This window comes from Heterodontus francisci, chromosome 16, assembly GCF_036365525.1.
Source record: "Heterodontus francisci isolate sHetFra1 chromosome 16, sHetFra1.hap1, whole genome shotgun sequence".
NCBI classification, from domain to species: domain Eukaryota; kingdom Metazoa; phylum Chordata; class Chondrichthyes; order Heterodontiformes; family Heterodontidae; genus Heterodontus; species Heterodontus francisci.
This window is the reverse complement of record NC_090386.1, coordinates 78315491-78330879: the sequence shown is the minus strand read 5'-3', so window position 1 is coordinate 78330879 and position 15389 is coordinate 78315491. Positions and strand designations below refer to the sequence as shown.

Here is a 15389-nt window from a genome sequence, read left to right as displayed (position 1 = left end):
GGTCAATGGTAACCCCAGGATGTTGATAGTGGGGGATTCAGCGATGGTAATGCCATTGAACATTAAGGGGAGATGGTTAGATTCTCTCTTGTTTGAGATCGTCATTGCCTGGCATTTGTGTGGTGTGAATGTTACTTGCCACTTATCAGCCCAATCCTGTATATTGTCCAGGTCTTGCTGCATCTGGACACGGACTCGTTCATTATCAGAGGAGTCGTAAATGGTACTGAACATTCTGCAATCATCAGTAAAGGTCTCCACTTCTGACCTTATGATGGAGGGAAGGGCATTGATGAAGCAGCTGAAGATTGTTGGGCATTGGACACTACCCTGAGGATCTCCTGCAGTGATGAGCTGGGACTGAGATGATTGACCTCCAACAACCACAACCATCTTCCTTTGCGCTAGCTATGACTCGAACCAGTGGAGAATTTTCCCTCTGATTCCCATTGATTTCAGTTTTGCTAGGGCTCCTTGACGTCATATTCGTTCAAATGCTGCCTTGATGTCAAGGGCAGTCACTCTCACCTCAACCCTGGAGTTCAGCTCTTTTGCCCATGTTTGGAGAAAAGCTGTAATGAAGTCAGGAGCTGAGTGAACCTGGCCGAACCCAAACTGGGTTCGTTTGCACGATGGTGAATGCTGACTGTTTCTTGGTAACTTGCTCCTGTTTTTTGCTCTACTACCCCACTGAATGTGAACCAATCACCATGGTTAGTTTAACAGTTAGTAGTAATTTGGAACAATTATAGTTTTTTGCTATATGGACAGTGTGATGCCTTTGAGATGTGGATCACTGCAGTCATGTGCTGGGTGACAGAATTTTAATTATTAAAATAATTAATTTTAATTCAGATTTTAAATGATCATTGGGATAATTTATTCATTGATGTATTCTAATGCACATTCTTATGGAAAATCTTTTTTTTGCTGCACTTAATGATGGTGTCATTAACACTAAAATATTAATTGCACTGCAAAAATGACATCTGGCTGTTCTGAGAGCAATTATTATTTGTTAATCACTTTACAGAACTTCTCATGATGAAATTCAATGCATGAGAATCAGCAGCAAATAAGTTAACATATAGGCTTGGATAATACAATGGATTAGTATATATTATCCTTTCACCTCTGCAGCCACCATTCTAGTGCATCACAGACGATATCTTACAGATCTTCCAATTGATTCATGATTCCCAACCAACAAAGAGGAAGAAGGCTTTTCCCCCCACACATCTTACTAGTCCTCCAGAGGATCATTTTTGACAGCTCCCAACAGACAAACCTCCTGATTTCACAACTCCATTATCCTGTCGACAGCAGTGAAGTCATTAGGGGTTTTTCATTCACATTTGGAGATAGGAAAAGACATAGGTGAATTGGGAGCCTCTTGGGTGACTTACAAGTTCTACTAGATTAATGAGTCAAAAGCCTTCCTTCTTTCTGTTGACTGGCAGAATCCTACATTAAATCAATCTCAAACTGGCTCATATTGTCAGGCCATAATACCTAATTTGACAATCTCGCTCAGAAAGACTGGTGTGGAAACTGAAAATGCGACAGTGACACTGGGTAGAGAAGTTTTACTCTGCAGGTTTCTGTGTTATTCCTCAGCTGGGGGTACTCAAAGCCTCCAATGGATGTATAAAATAAGGAAGTATTCCATTCTTCAGCACAAATATACATCATTTTGTTCAGCACAAAACAACAAATAGTAACCAGATTGAGGCCTCCATCTGCCTAACCCTCAATCTGGTGTAGGAAGGACTGCAACATTGCCGTTGGCAATAGAATAGTTTGATTATATGACAAGTTAAGAAACCAGACAGAGTGGGGACTAAATTGAATAGCCCCCAAAAATGGACATGGGGATCTCAACGCACAATTAACTCGCACCCATTGATCGAAATGGCGTGCTGTCTGTTCATTCGAGTGATTGCAGTGTGCAGCCAGTGCTAACCGTGCTGTTCACTGGCTGCATGTATCAGCAGTAGGGGGGGGGGGTCCAAATTTCTAACTTCCTAGCAATTCTTAAAAGCTAGCCTGCATGTCAGACTGATCTTCTTAAAGGGGAGGTGCATTGTGACTTGAGTAGGTGTTGGCAGTCATGCAGGAAGTGAACCAGATATGGGAAACAATGAAGAATGACATAACATGAGAAGAGAGCAGGCTGCAAGGTTTTCGGATGCTGTACTGGAGGCCTTGGTAGAGGAGGTGGAAAATAGGAGAGATGGCCTGTATCCACAGGGGTCCTCCAGACACATTCTCAAAAGGCAGTGGGAGCAAACCTCCCTAGAGGTCAATGTCAGTCTAGCCCCGAGGACCTGGAAGCAGTGCTCCAAGAAATTCACTGGACTCATACGAATGCTCAAGGTCAGTGAATGCACTTTCAAATGTCATATCATACCAACTGCACCACTCATCACAGACACTCCTCAAATCACCACACCCTCATTACTAACCTACCAACAATCAATCAGAACTCATACCAAACATCCATACGTTCCAAGGCACCCTCCTACACTTATCACTGCTGTGAGCCTCACACCCACATCTCACAGCTTGAACACACTGCTAGCTTTACAACAATGACAGCCACATTGCTCAAATACACTTCACCACATTCACTGTCACGCTTCACTCTCTCTTGCAGAACAAGGTGGCACACAACCAAAGGGGGACAGGTGCTATTGCATGTCCTCATCCCCATGAACGAGACAGTGCTGGTCATTAATTGCTGAGCCTGTGGCCAGTGATTAAATTAAATCAATTAAAGATGATGATATCCTCACACTTAATCCTCCTGTTCACATCCCACTTCTTCATCCCACAATCTCTTCTGACTTACAAGCTGCAGATGGTGTAAGCATGTACCTACTAGGTTGCCTGCTTCCCCTCACCACAACCTTATCCTTCAGCCTTTCTCCATTTAGATACCCAAGACGTACAACCTGGTCAGGCAGTGGAGCACAGCAATAAGACGGTGGTGATGATGATGGTGTTACACCGGGCATGAGTAGCCTGCAGCCAGGGCAGGGGGCAAGGGTTACACAGGTGCCAGCTAGCCAGAGGGCATAGTCGCATGCAAGAGGAACTCAGGTGAGCATTTTGATGGGGCAGGCTTGAGAAGAAGGCTGATGTGTATGCTTGTTGCATTGGCAGGCCTGTTGGAAAGTCTTAGTGCGATATCAAGGAGCATGGAGTAGTCCAGCACAAAGTTGGCACAGAACTTTGCACAGAGCTTGGAGCCCATCCTTTCCAGCATGGAAGTCATAGCCAACTCCATTAGCACACTTGCAGACCTAACCACGATGTAGCGTCTGAAGGCCGATGTCTCAGCTTCCAATGCAGCTCAAGCAGAAGCCACCCAGTGGAAGCTCAGACTGAAGTCAAGCAAGGTCATCTTGCTGCCATGCAAGCTCAGACTGCTGCTGTCAAGGCTGCAGATTGCTTTTTTTTTTTGACAGCTCCTTTTTTTTGTGCTCCTTAACGCACATGAGGTGCATGAGGTTGTCGGCTGGAGCTTTGCACTTAAAAATGGCAGCACTTGCATCAAATCAGTGTTGCACACTGAGGTCATGATCTGCCTACTTTGAATGCTTCCAGCGGATGTTAGCTGCACACGAGCTAACACTTTCACCAATATGGCAGTGACACGGTTCATGACAGAGATGTGTGCACGTGCATTGGATGCCATTTTGGTCCCAAACAGCACCCATAGCACCCAAACAATGAACGCTACCAAGCCTAATTCCAATCCCTCAGAATTTAGCTTCTGTAGAGACTCCTGTGAATGAATAATGTTAAGATCACTCAGCAAGATATCACTGATAAGGTATCAGGATGAAAACAAATCTTCATATTTATTTCTGAAATGCAACATCGAGCACTGGCATGAATATTTACCATTCACTTTAGTTGAATATAAATCTGCAAGGCTACATCCAATTAACTACCTATCTGACTTACTCAGCTATTTTACACAGTAAAGGGTTACATTATTTGTGTGTGGTATTTAATGGGTTCAGATAATTGAACTTACTGCTGGGATCTAAAGCATGTCTGTTGTGTAGTGCCTTGAGAGCAAGGAAAAGAACTAGCTTTTATCTATTCAGTGACCTACTTTTCGCATTGCTCTGCCTCTGGCCACAATGGGATTTCTCATTCTGACTGTATCTCACGATCCTTCTCTCACAGATACCGATGTCTGACTTTAACTAACAACTTCAGCATTTTCATTAATGACCTTGGCCTTTCACTTTTTATTTTTTTTATAAATGAATGGAACCATTTAATTTCAATAAAATAAATTCTCTGAATTTCATCCAAGAATCTAGATTTTTTTTTTACTGAGGATTGGATATTTAAAAAGCCTTCATACTGCTAGGAGCTACAGGCTTACTTGTGCTACACTGATGAAATCATTATAATAATCAATCTTTGATGTTTCAAAACTTCAGCCAGATTAGCAACTTCAAAAAGATACATTTTCTAAAAAAATTCTTGCGATGGTGAAATCAGTGCAATGTGATGCTCATACAGACTTATCAGTGGTACTATCCCCTTTCTACAACATTGCTCAGTTCTACCACAACCTCAAACATAAAACCCACATTGTTTCAGATTCCTCAGCATCAGACTCCATTTAAAAAAAAGTCTCTGTAACATTGAATGACGGCACTAGATGGAGAATAGGGTGTAAATAGGTCTCCTTCCCATTAAATTTATCCTCACGTTGTTATGTAGTGAAGATGCCCATATTGCAGCAGTATTTCAATGCTCCATACTGAAGCCAATGGAGCATTTCAAATCTTAGCTCAGACCCATTTTGCTTTACTCACGCCATTTGTAAATCACCACATTAAGCACACGAAACTGGACGCATCCTACGTGTCAAAACAGAAAAGCTTTTTGTTTCTGACTGTGAACAGTTTCTGCGTAACATTGCTTATTTTATCACTATATTACGCACAACTACCCTGTACAAAGCAACATTGAAGTAAAAGGAATGCAGCGGAGAGAAGCTGTCAACGCATAGCCTGAGGTCACCACTTTCCACATCCTACATTTTTGCACACAACTTGCAGGAGGTTGAGAACAAAGAATTCCTGTGCACCTTCATTCAGATAAGACCCAATGCATTTCAAATTGTTGGAGCAAATTGAAAATGTTTAGATATGAGTACAAAGTTTATAAACCACTTAAAATTAGGTTTGTGGTTGTAATTAATGGTGAATCACCACCCCCCCCCCACCCCCCTAAAAAAAACTACCAACAAATAAATTTGCATCCTTCCTCTCTTCCCTTCCCCCCCTTACAGAGAAGAGCACATGACAATCTCACTCACTCACTCAGGTACTGAATGTAGCACAAATACCACCTCAGGACTATGCTGTTTTATTTTGTCCTATTCAGAACTGATTTGTTACTCGGGTCACCAGCTGGCTTCTTGGTCACCAGCTCTGCCAATTTTTCTGAAATTACCACGGCTACTAGTCTAGATGGCATTAACTGGCAACCCTGTTGTCATTTTATTTTAAAAATTGCATGCTACAATATGTTATTGAATAAAGGTCGCTGTTTTGGTAGTAAGTTACGAGTTCACAGAATCACAGTATTGTTACAGTGCAGAAGGAGGCCTTTCGGCCCTTCGTGTCTGCACTGGCTCTCCTAATGAGCATTTCACTTAGTGCCACTCCCCTGTCTTCTCCCTGTAACCCTGCACATTCTTCCTTTTCGTATAGCAGCCTAATTCCCTTTTGAATGCCTCAATTGAACCTGCCTCCACCACATTCTCAGGCAGCGCATTCCCAGACCTTAACCACACAAGTTGAGAGACTTTTCTGGGGCAGTGAAAAACTGAGCAAAACAACAATCATATTTGCTGCTCTTTTTTTCAATTTCCCGAATCAATTACACTGTTCAGAGGCCAAGAAGACCTGCTCCAAGACCTCTTCAGTAACTCGCTCACTAGTAGATGTGCAAGAACACCCCTGAGCAATCTCCGTTCCAAATTTTCAGCTTCTGTGATGAATGGATTTCAACTGATGTCGGCTCAGTTCCCTGAAGGTATTGTTGAGACGGGAAACCCGACAAGTGGAAAATTGCAGATTTAAGCCGACTACTCCATGGCACATTAATACACTGATATGCTGCATTAGTAAGAGCTGTGTGTACCATGTCATATCAAAAAATAAAATCAATTTTAACAGTCCGAGCAAGCAAGATCCACAATCTAGGAATTCAGTTCAATTAATTTATAAAAGGAATTAAATTCATTTAATTTTCAGTCATAATTACCTTTTGTGGTCTCACTCTCCCTGACCAAAAAGGTACCTCGAGGATTTTCAGGACTTAGTAGCATTCGCTCCGATTCTCTTCGCGTAATCTTCCCAAAATACCACCTGAAAAAATAGCCAATAAAAATGGCCATCATTTTGGGAACGTAAGTATAAATGCGAATTATCCATGTGTTTCCTGAGAATGACCCCCACATTAGAAGCAAAAACCATGTCCATTTCCTGGAACAATGCTAAAACCAGCTGCAGGTCAAAGATGGCACAAAGGTTGCAGTAACAGTAATAAAGTTGGATTGAAAGGTGTTCACTGATTGCCATTTCAACTAGCCTGGTCCCCTCTACTTCATTTTGCTGCAAATTCAAGCATATCACACAGAATGATGATCAGAAACCATTCTAAGCAAATGGGAGTGTTCTCTAATGAGATTGGCAACTTGGTGGATCAACCATACTCACTGGCCTCATTGAGAACTTTGTGCATTTTGCAGGCTCTTTCTTCCGATGCTGCATTAGAAGTTGAATAATTAATTTCAGAAGTGTCAAGATTTGCCTTTTCATTTTAAAGCCAACAAGGTAATGGACTGAAGATTATATAGAAAAGAACACATTCCACATTAAATTTTAAGATTATACTGGTTTTAGCTCTCAAAATTTATCTTTAATTCAGGAAATATTTCCCTTGTATAGTAAAGATTTTTTTTACAAAATGGTTCAACTAGCAAATTTATCTTTTGCACAATAATATTAAGGAGTTAACACTCCTTCTGTTTATAATTTTATTAAAAATGTCAATAGCAGTACCATACATAAAATCTCATTTTGCTCATCCGTTAACATGGTTAATGGGGGAATTTCATGCCTAGAGTTATTTCCCAGGCAGCCACTGTAATAGAAGCCAGCCAATCTGTTGAGTGTTTGTGTAGAAGGAATGGGATAGATGGGCCAAATAGATTTCTTTCATGATTCTTTGTCTGATTTTCAGAGACTGTATGGCTTTTTGATGCATATGATTTGGTGCCATACTGGCATAATTTTATCTCTCGATAGTGGGAAGCTTCAGGCTTTTGAGAACAGTTGTGTTATGCAATCTTCTTGGCTCACCTCTGAGTTTTGGGTCCAAGCCCCATTCCAGGATTTGAGCATATAATCTAAACTGACACTTCAGTGCAGTACTGAAGGAGTGCTGCATTGTCACAGAGTCATAGAGTCATACAGCATAGAAACAGGCCCTTCGGCCCACCGCGTCCATGCCGACCATAATGCCTATCTATACTAATCCCACCTGCCTGCATTAATTCCATATCCCTCTATGCCTTGCTCATTCAAGTACCTGTCCAGATGCCTCTTAAATGTCACTACTGTTCCTGCCTTCACCACCTCCTCAGGCAGCTCATTCCAGATACCCACTATTCTTTGTGTGAAAAATTTACCCCTTTGATCCCCTATAAACCTCCTTCCTCTCACCTTAAATCTATGCCCTCTAGTTTTAGTAACCCCTACCATGGGAAACAGACTCTGGCTATCTACCCTATCTATGCCTCTCATAATTTTATATACTTCTATCATGTCCCCTCTCAGCCTCCATCGCTCCAGGGAAAACAGACCCAGCCTATCCAATCTCTCTTTATAACTCAAGCCCTCCAAACGAGGCAACATCCTTATGAATCTTTTCTGCACCCTCTCTAGCTTAATCACATCTTTCCTGTACTGCGGCGAACAGAACAGAACACAGCACTGCAAATGAGGCCTAACCAACATTATGTACAACTGTAACATGACGTCCCAACTCTTGTACTCAATGCCTCAGCCGATGAAGGCAAGCATGCCAAACGCCTTCTTCACCACCCTGTCTACCTGTGTTGCCACTGTGTCAGAGTTGCTGTCTTTCAGATAAGACATTAAACTATTGCCCTGCCTATTCAAGTGGGTCAAAATGCAAGAACAGCAGTGGGATTCTCCTAGGGTCCTGGGCAACTTTTATCCCTTAGCCCACACCATCAACTAGCCATTAATCTTACTGCATTTGTGTCTCTTTGCTATGCCTGAACTGGTTGCCATGTTTACAGACATAACAACAGTGTCGACATTTCAAAAATGATTCATTGACTGTGAAACACTGAGATGTCCCTCAGGATTGGAAAAGAACAAGACAAGTCCATGTGTTGTGTTTTTGATCTATCAAAAAAATCATTTTTAAATTGTTTACTAAACATCAAATTATTCTTTTGAGGAGGGGTGAGCTTCTTTAAAAAGACTAGCTGCTCCACTCTACCTCTAGCTTATCAAGATCATCTTTCTCCAAGACAACTGTAGTGGCTGGCCAAACAGTGAGTGCATTTTTCATGTCATGGCCCCACAGTCTCCTTAGGAGTGGCATTAGAGTGTAGCAGAGTGGTAATGTCTCCTGTTTGGAAAAGCTGATCATGCTGCAATATTAACAAGGCAACTGCAACTCTGGAAACTACTGAGCCCTGTATTCATGTCCCTGCACTTTCTAATCTATAATCTGTGCAACTTTGACAAAGTAAAGTGCGATCTGATTAAATATAACAAAAATCAATACTTATCAATGAATTTTGAGCTGCCTATGGTGATCATTCTAATGGCAACGGTTGTGTTTTCCGTAAATAATAGGCCCAAGTAATCAGTATTGCCACTACATTTTTTCAGGTGGTTCCATAATTTGGCCACCAATGACACCAGTTAAGGCGAGCTGCTCCTTTAACATTGATAATCCATTTAAAATCTTCCTTTAATTGACAGACTGAACTGGACATTCTCATCTCTCTCATATATGTGTTCAAATAACCAATCATGTACTACATGCAGACCCCACACCATCAATAATACATATGCCCCCTAGATAGCAACTTCAATAATTCAGGAGATTGCTTGTCTCACTGCATAAATTTGGAGATACACGGAGCATAAATTTTCCTGTCTGCAGGTCAGAGTGAGGATATTTTTCGATAATATTTTCGCCAGCATCTCAGTAATCTTTCTTCCATTACCAATACCTCCATTCTGAGCGCTTGTTACTGCAGATTCCTTTACTGCACCCCCATTGTGCTAACCCTATGACTGCCAGCTGTGCTGGCACCAATAACCTGCTGTGCTCAAACAACTGAAGAGATCGTTCCTCGGGAGCTGCAGCTCACTGAACAGTGTGTTCAAGCTCTTAAGTACCAAAATGTCTTCTCTAGCTTTCTGAAATACATTTTTTTTTTTAAAGTGTTCCTCTACTTTTTAATTGTGCCTCAATTTTTCAAAACTACGTATCACCTGACCCCTCCCCCCAATACTTCCCCCCACTAAAGATGCTAGGATGTAGTCTCAAGGTCACTGGCTGCTTGGAGGTGACTTACTTCAGTCAAAATAATTCATATTTGAGCTGAACCCATGATGGGGAGTGGCAGCTGTCTTATTTAATGATGTCCAAAGTTTTTGACTGCAGGGGGCAGATAGTTTCATTGCATTGAGCCTCTGGGGCTATGATGATTTAAATTCAAGCTCCTATTAATTTTCGCATATTTCAAGCTGTCAATATTAATAGATCTCAGTGTTCCAATGAGGCAACAGGCCTTCGCAAACCTCCAGCCCCACAATTTTTAAGGGGCAAATCGGAAGATAGGATTAGATATTCTGAGCTTCAAGGGCCACTGTTTAAACAGGTTGGCCGCAAGAATTGGCTCTGTACCACCACTGGTTTCAGCGCTAAAGGAACCCGGAGGCGGGAAAAAAAAATGGAGTGGGGTGGATCTGGTTCTGACTACTTCTAGTGTGGATCACACCGATCGCCATCTTTGGAAAGTCGATAGTCCAGACACCCTGTGCATGTGCCGGAAGCCTGCAGAATGGGCAGATCATGAGTCAACTGCTAACAGAAATTTGTCACCTGAACAGCCATTTTGTTCCTTGCAGGTCCTCTTAAACATGCACAACAGAACATGTGTTCGCATGCATGAGGGACACCCCCTCAAGCGTTATTTAAAGGGATTTAACTTTCAGGTGAGGTAACTTTCTTTTGCTGGTGTAGTTAGTGGAAGTGCTGTGCAGTGTGTTGTTGGAGGAGCTCATACACGTTCTTTGAGTCAGAAGAGCGGTAATGGGCCTTTGCAATGAGGCCTCTGAGCAGAAAACCTGCTCTCAGTCATGGCAGCCTTTCTTGGGCTGCAGCACAACAAGGAAATGGAGCAGAGACAACAAAGATGAGAAGCTGAGTGCAGAGGGAGGAGGCGGACTCTCAATAGAAGGCTCTACTCATCGAGTGTATTCAGAAAGCACTTGACCTACCTCCACCTCAGATAGGAGCATTGCTTCTGAGGTGGCTACGCATCTCTAAGGAAATGGTCACTGAACTGTGCCACCTCCTCCAACTGGGCCTGCAGCCGCAAGGCATTGCCAGTGGCTGTTAAGATCACAGTCACCCCCAATTTCACCCTCAGGATCCTTCCAGGCTGGAGTCAGTGAAATCACCAACATCTCTCAGTTCACCATGCATCGCGACATCTGGAAGGTAACTCAGCCCCTGTATGCCAGGGAGAGGGGACTTCATTATTCTTTCTCTAAGCAGGGAGGAGCAGGCATGTGGCTTTGCCAGGGTAGCAGGATTCTCAATGGTGCAGGGACCTGTTCTATACATTGCTCATGACTCCCCTCCCCATCTACACATGGACAGTGCACATATGAGAGCCATGCTGTCACCAGGAACATCGGCTTCCTCAAACATTGGTTCCATTGCCTGGATCGCTTGGGGGAGAAGCCCTCCAATACTTGCTGAAGCATGTCTCCAGAATCGAGGTGGTCTGCTGCATTCTCCACAAACTGACCATCATGAGGGTACAGCCCTTGCCACGAGGGCTTCGGCGATCACTTCAGGAAGAAGAGGCAGTAGGGAGGAGACATCCAGGACATCATTGCTCCAGACCAGCTAACCATGAGCAGCTCATCAGACTCCAATTCCCCTGAAAATATCCCCAGATCACCGAGCACGATGGAGCCACTGCCGCTCCCCTAGGGCAGTGCCTCATCAATACTAGTAACCTGCAAGAGGACAGATTGCTGGACCGCTGTGATGGCCTTTGAGCACTGGTGTCCGCAGCCATAATGGCAGCAGTCTGAGCCTGCACGACATCAAGCTGGGCTTGCATGGCAATAAGCCTGGATTTCATGACTTCAGTCTTGAGTTCCACTATAGCATGCAAGACTTTGGGTGACTTCTGCCTGTGCTGCAATGGAAGCCAAGGCATCACAGTTGGGTTCGCAAGTGCCGTCATACAGGGGCTACCGTTTCCATGTGGGAAAAGATGGGCTTCAAGTTCCACGTGAAGCCCTGTGCCAAGTTGGAGCCAGACTCTTTCATGTTCCTCGACAATGACAACAGAGTCTGTGGCAGGCCTGTCAATGCAGCAAGCATTTCGGTATGCATACCTATCAACCTTTTCCTGTAGGCCGCCCCATCGGAGTCCTGATCTGAACTCTCTGCAGCAGAACTTGTCTACTAGCTTGCCCTCCGATCAGCTGCATGTGTGACCTTTATCCCAATCCTCGCTGCAGCACACTCAGGCCCAGTACTCACTACATACAGATTATGCCTCCAAACTACCCTCTAAAGTATGTCAGTATCTAAGCAGGTGGCTGCGAGTGCTAGATCAAGTGATGGTGTTTCTTCATCTGCTCTTCTTTTTGCCCTTCATTGTCAGGCTGCACTGGCTGGCCAGTGGCAGGTCTTGGGTGGATGAATGATAGGGGGAGGGGAGCGGGGAAAGGGCAGAGTGGAGGGCAAGAGATGCATAGTTACACCATCTGCAGCTTGTACTTCGCACCAGATGAGGGTGAAGTGGGATTTGAGAAAATGCATAAGACTGGAACATATCATTACCCTGGATGGTTTCAATGACGCCGATTGCAATGGCCTCAGTGACTGCCACACTAATAAGTCGGAGCATCATGCCCTCCAAGCGGCTCAGGAGATGCAGCCTTGCCAGTTCTTTCATACCCCCTCCTGCCATATGCCACCTTGTCCTGCAAGTGAGATGGAAGAGTGTCAGTGCAATGTGTCTGGGTGACGTGTCTGCCATAGCTGAATAACTGGCAGTATGGGGAAGCTGTGAGGTGTGGATGTGAGGCCTGCAGCAGTGGTAAATATGTGAGGGTGAGGTGGAGCATATGAATGTTAGATATGAGTCCTGATTGCTAGAGATTGGTCATGGTTGAGTGATGGCATTTGAAGATGCATTCACTGGCACTGACCACACGTGAGGCGAAAAACATGAAAAAGTACATTGTACTTTTTCCAGCACTGCGACGAGGTCCTCGGGACCAGACTCCAGGAATTGACCCCCCCCGCCCCCCCACCTAGCCTCCTGCTCCTATACCCATTGAAGTGTATATCTGCATGACCTCCCTCCTCCTTTTCACCTCCTGCACTGGGGCCTCCAGCACTGCATCGGAGAACCTGGAAGCCCGGTCTCTGGCCTGCTGCTCCATTGCTCCTCTTTCTTCCTTCTGCGAAACACTTTCACAGCCACTTCCAACACCTGATGCAGCCAGAATGCACCTCCTCTTTAAAAGGTGCAGCTGGCTTCAAGAATCCTGGGCTTTCTGCTGAGCATGCAGCCAGACAGCAATGCTTTTAGCATTGGGCAGCACAGCGCTATCATGGAGATAAGCAGACAGTGCAAAGTTTGAGTGTTGCCTGCATCAATTCCATCGGGCATGGGATAATTGCACATCACAGTTGCCCTGCCTGCTATACCCAACTTTTAGCCCAGCATGTTGTAGTTGACTATAGAGAAGCATCACAGCTGAACTCAGTCTCGTCCTCACCTGAAATTCCAGCAATGGGCATGAATCAATGATCAGGGGCAGGAACCTTGCCTGATTCTTCTGTATAGCCAAAATCAGAGAACTCATTATGGATAGGGGATTGAACCTGCTTTGTTATCATTCAGTTCCACACTGGGCAAAGCTGTTATAAAGAGAGCCATCCATTCAATGTGCACTATTTCATATCAGGAATAGCAGTTTCCACATACTTTCAAATGTTGCCACTAGGTTTAATTAGGATACTGACTAATAGTACGCTATCATCACACTATAAAATAAAAATCGCACTTAACCAATAGATTTTAACATTGTGTGATAAATCTTCAAATACATGCCTATTTATATTGTTGCCATTTGATTTGGATTCTGGGAAACTACCATTGAGCCAGAACCTGTGATAATGCTGCTTTTAAATCCTATTGCACCAGCAGAATCATAGACTCAACTTTGTTTCGGGGCTGGAAATCTGCTACTGGCATAAAAGAGCCAGATGTAGCACCAGAAAAGCTGGAAGACAGCTGAAGAATGCCAGTCTCCGACAATTGGAATGCAGTGTGGATAAGCAGGGGAGGATGTGAACTGGATCAGCCGTGATGGCCTCTCTCCACAGCCCCTTCCAATTAAATAGCCTGCTAGGCTTGCGAATAAAGACAGATGGCTTGGATGCAGTACCTGACCAGTGGCCGTCACCCGTGCGCCAGCTTGAGCCAGTGCTTTAAGGACAGTAGGGTGAAGATTTTTAAAAAGCCATGCTCCTTTACAGCACCTTTGTAGATAGCTCGTTAAAATAAAGTCAGTGTTATCTGCTTATATCTACAACACAAAACAAAGAGTTGTTTAAAATAAAACAAAAAGTACAGAAATAGTTCTATCTGTTGGAGAATGCTATCAATTTAAAAAGGACATCTTTGTGGAGAATGTGGATTTCACACTGGAGTAGTGCCATTGCAGTCCTGGCAGAACTGATGGAGAGACACAGACATCCATCGTATAGCTAGCTCAGAATTCAGACAAGCAGAAGAGCCTAGTCTTTGCCAAGCTTCAAGCTAGCAGCTGGAGAAGTGGGAGGCGACTGCTTACTGCATTATCAAACTGCATTATTACAACAGAAAAGAACCAGGATCTATCTGTAAAATATTAACACAAGGTTTCACAAGTATTCTTCTTTCAGAAGAATGCTGCTTCGAATTATAAAAGAAACAGTTGATCATTTCTGAAGCAAATTATTTACTCTTCAGCCTGAATGGAGTCAGAAGGTGCAACATAATTGCTGGGAATATATCCAGTGTTTCCTGTAGCAAGGGAACGAGCTAACCACCAATCTCCTTCCCTGCAAGATATAAAAGAGACAAAAAAAAGCATTATATTACAGTTAACCATTTCTGTCCATGTTTCATCTAAGTGTCAACATGAAGATAGCCAACCATCCAGCCCCACTGTCAGATTCATATTAGCACTGCAGGATTTTCATAAGCCATTATGAAGAAAGTGTTGAAATTCAGAAAATGCTGGAATAATTTTCAGTCAGAACCAATGGGAAGACAGTGCTTTCTCTCCACTCCCCTTTAAACACACAAGGAAAAAACATCTTTCCCTCCTTCCCATTCGGGGAAAAGACCAACGAGGTCATCGAAAAATTCATAATTTGCTGAACCTGTTTCCGTATCTTTGCATTGAATGCAATATATAGTCCATTTGACTCCGACTGGATTAAGTGCGCTTTAATTAAATATGAGCAACTAACTTAAACATAAATAAGCATCATTGGTTTCAGACTGTGGATGCACCGATCATATTTTGCAACAAGAAAATATCTGCCAGATTGGTGGAAACCATGCTATCAGTGTTTCTTTCTCCCAGAGTTTCTTTGAAATATGTAGTTGGAGTGTAACTTGATTCAGTGCTACTAACGCTAGCAAAAATCACATTTTCTGTGACACAGGCATCAGCCAAAAAATATCCAAAAAAAAATACCCAGAGCATTGCTAGGGATGCTTGTACTTTTTGAACTGTTTCACAATCAGTTCGTGAAAAATGTCACCTTCTCAAAATTCAAATGGGACTAAATATTACAGAAGCCACAAGAATAAACAAGTCAAAGATATTTGAAATATAAGCAAAATAAATATCCTACACATTTGCTATCTAACAGAACTCAAGTGTGATTATGTCCACAAGATTGGAATTCATGAATTTAAAGGGATTCTCTTTCCACTGTTTTATTTTCCCTTTGGGAAGGGAGAAAAGCCAAAAGAGGCC

The 15389-nt window shown here is 43.3% G+C and overlaps 1 protein-coding gene across 7 annotated transcripts in view; it reads right to left on the bottom strand.

Moving 5' to 3' along the window:
- The window catches only part of LOC137378217 (proto-oncogene tyrosine-protein kinase Src-like), a 195794-nt gene that overhangs the window by 50118 nt on the left and 130287 nt on the right, over positions 1 to 15389 (bottom strand). For all 7 annotated transcript variants that reach the window (XM_068048421.1, XM_068048420.1, XM_068048423.1 and 4 more), the window contains 2 exons: positions 14362 to 14460; positions 6304 to 6407 (listed from right to left, as the gene is read on the bottom strand). In XM_068048421.1, coding sequence (XP_067904522.1) covers positions 6304 to 6407; positions 14362 to 14460 — 203 coding nt within the window. The remainder of the gene's footprint in view (positions 1 to 6303; positions 6408 to 14361; positions 14461 to 15389) is intronic.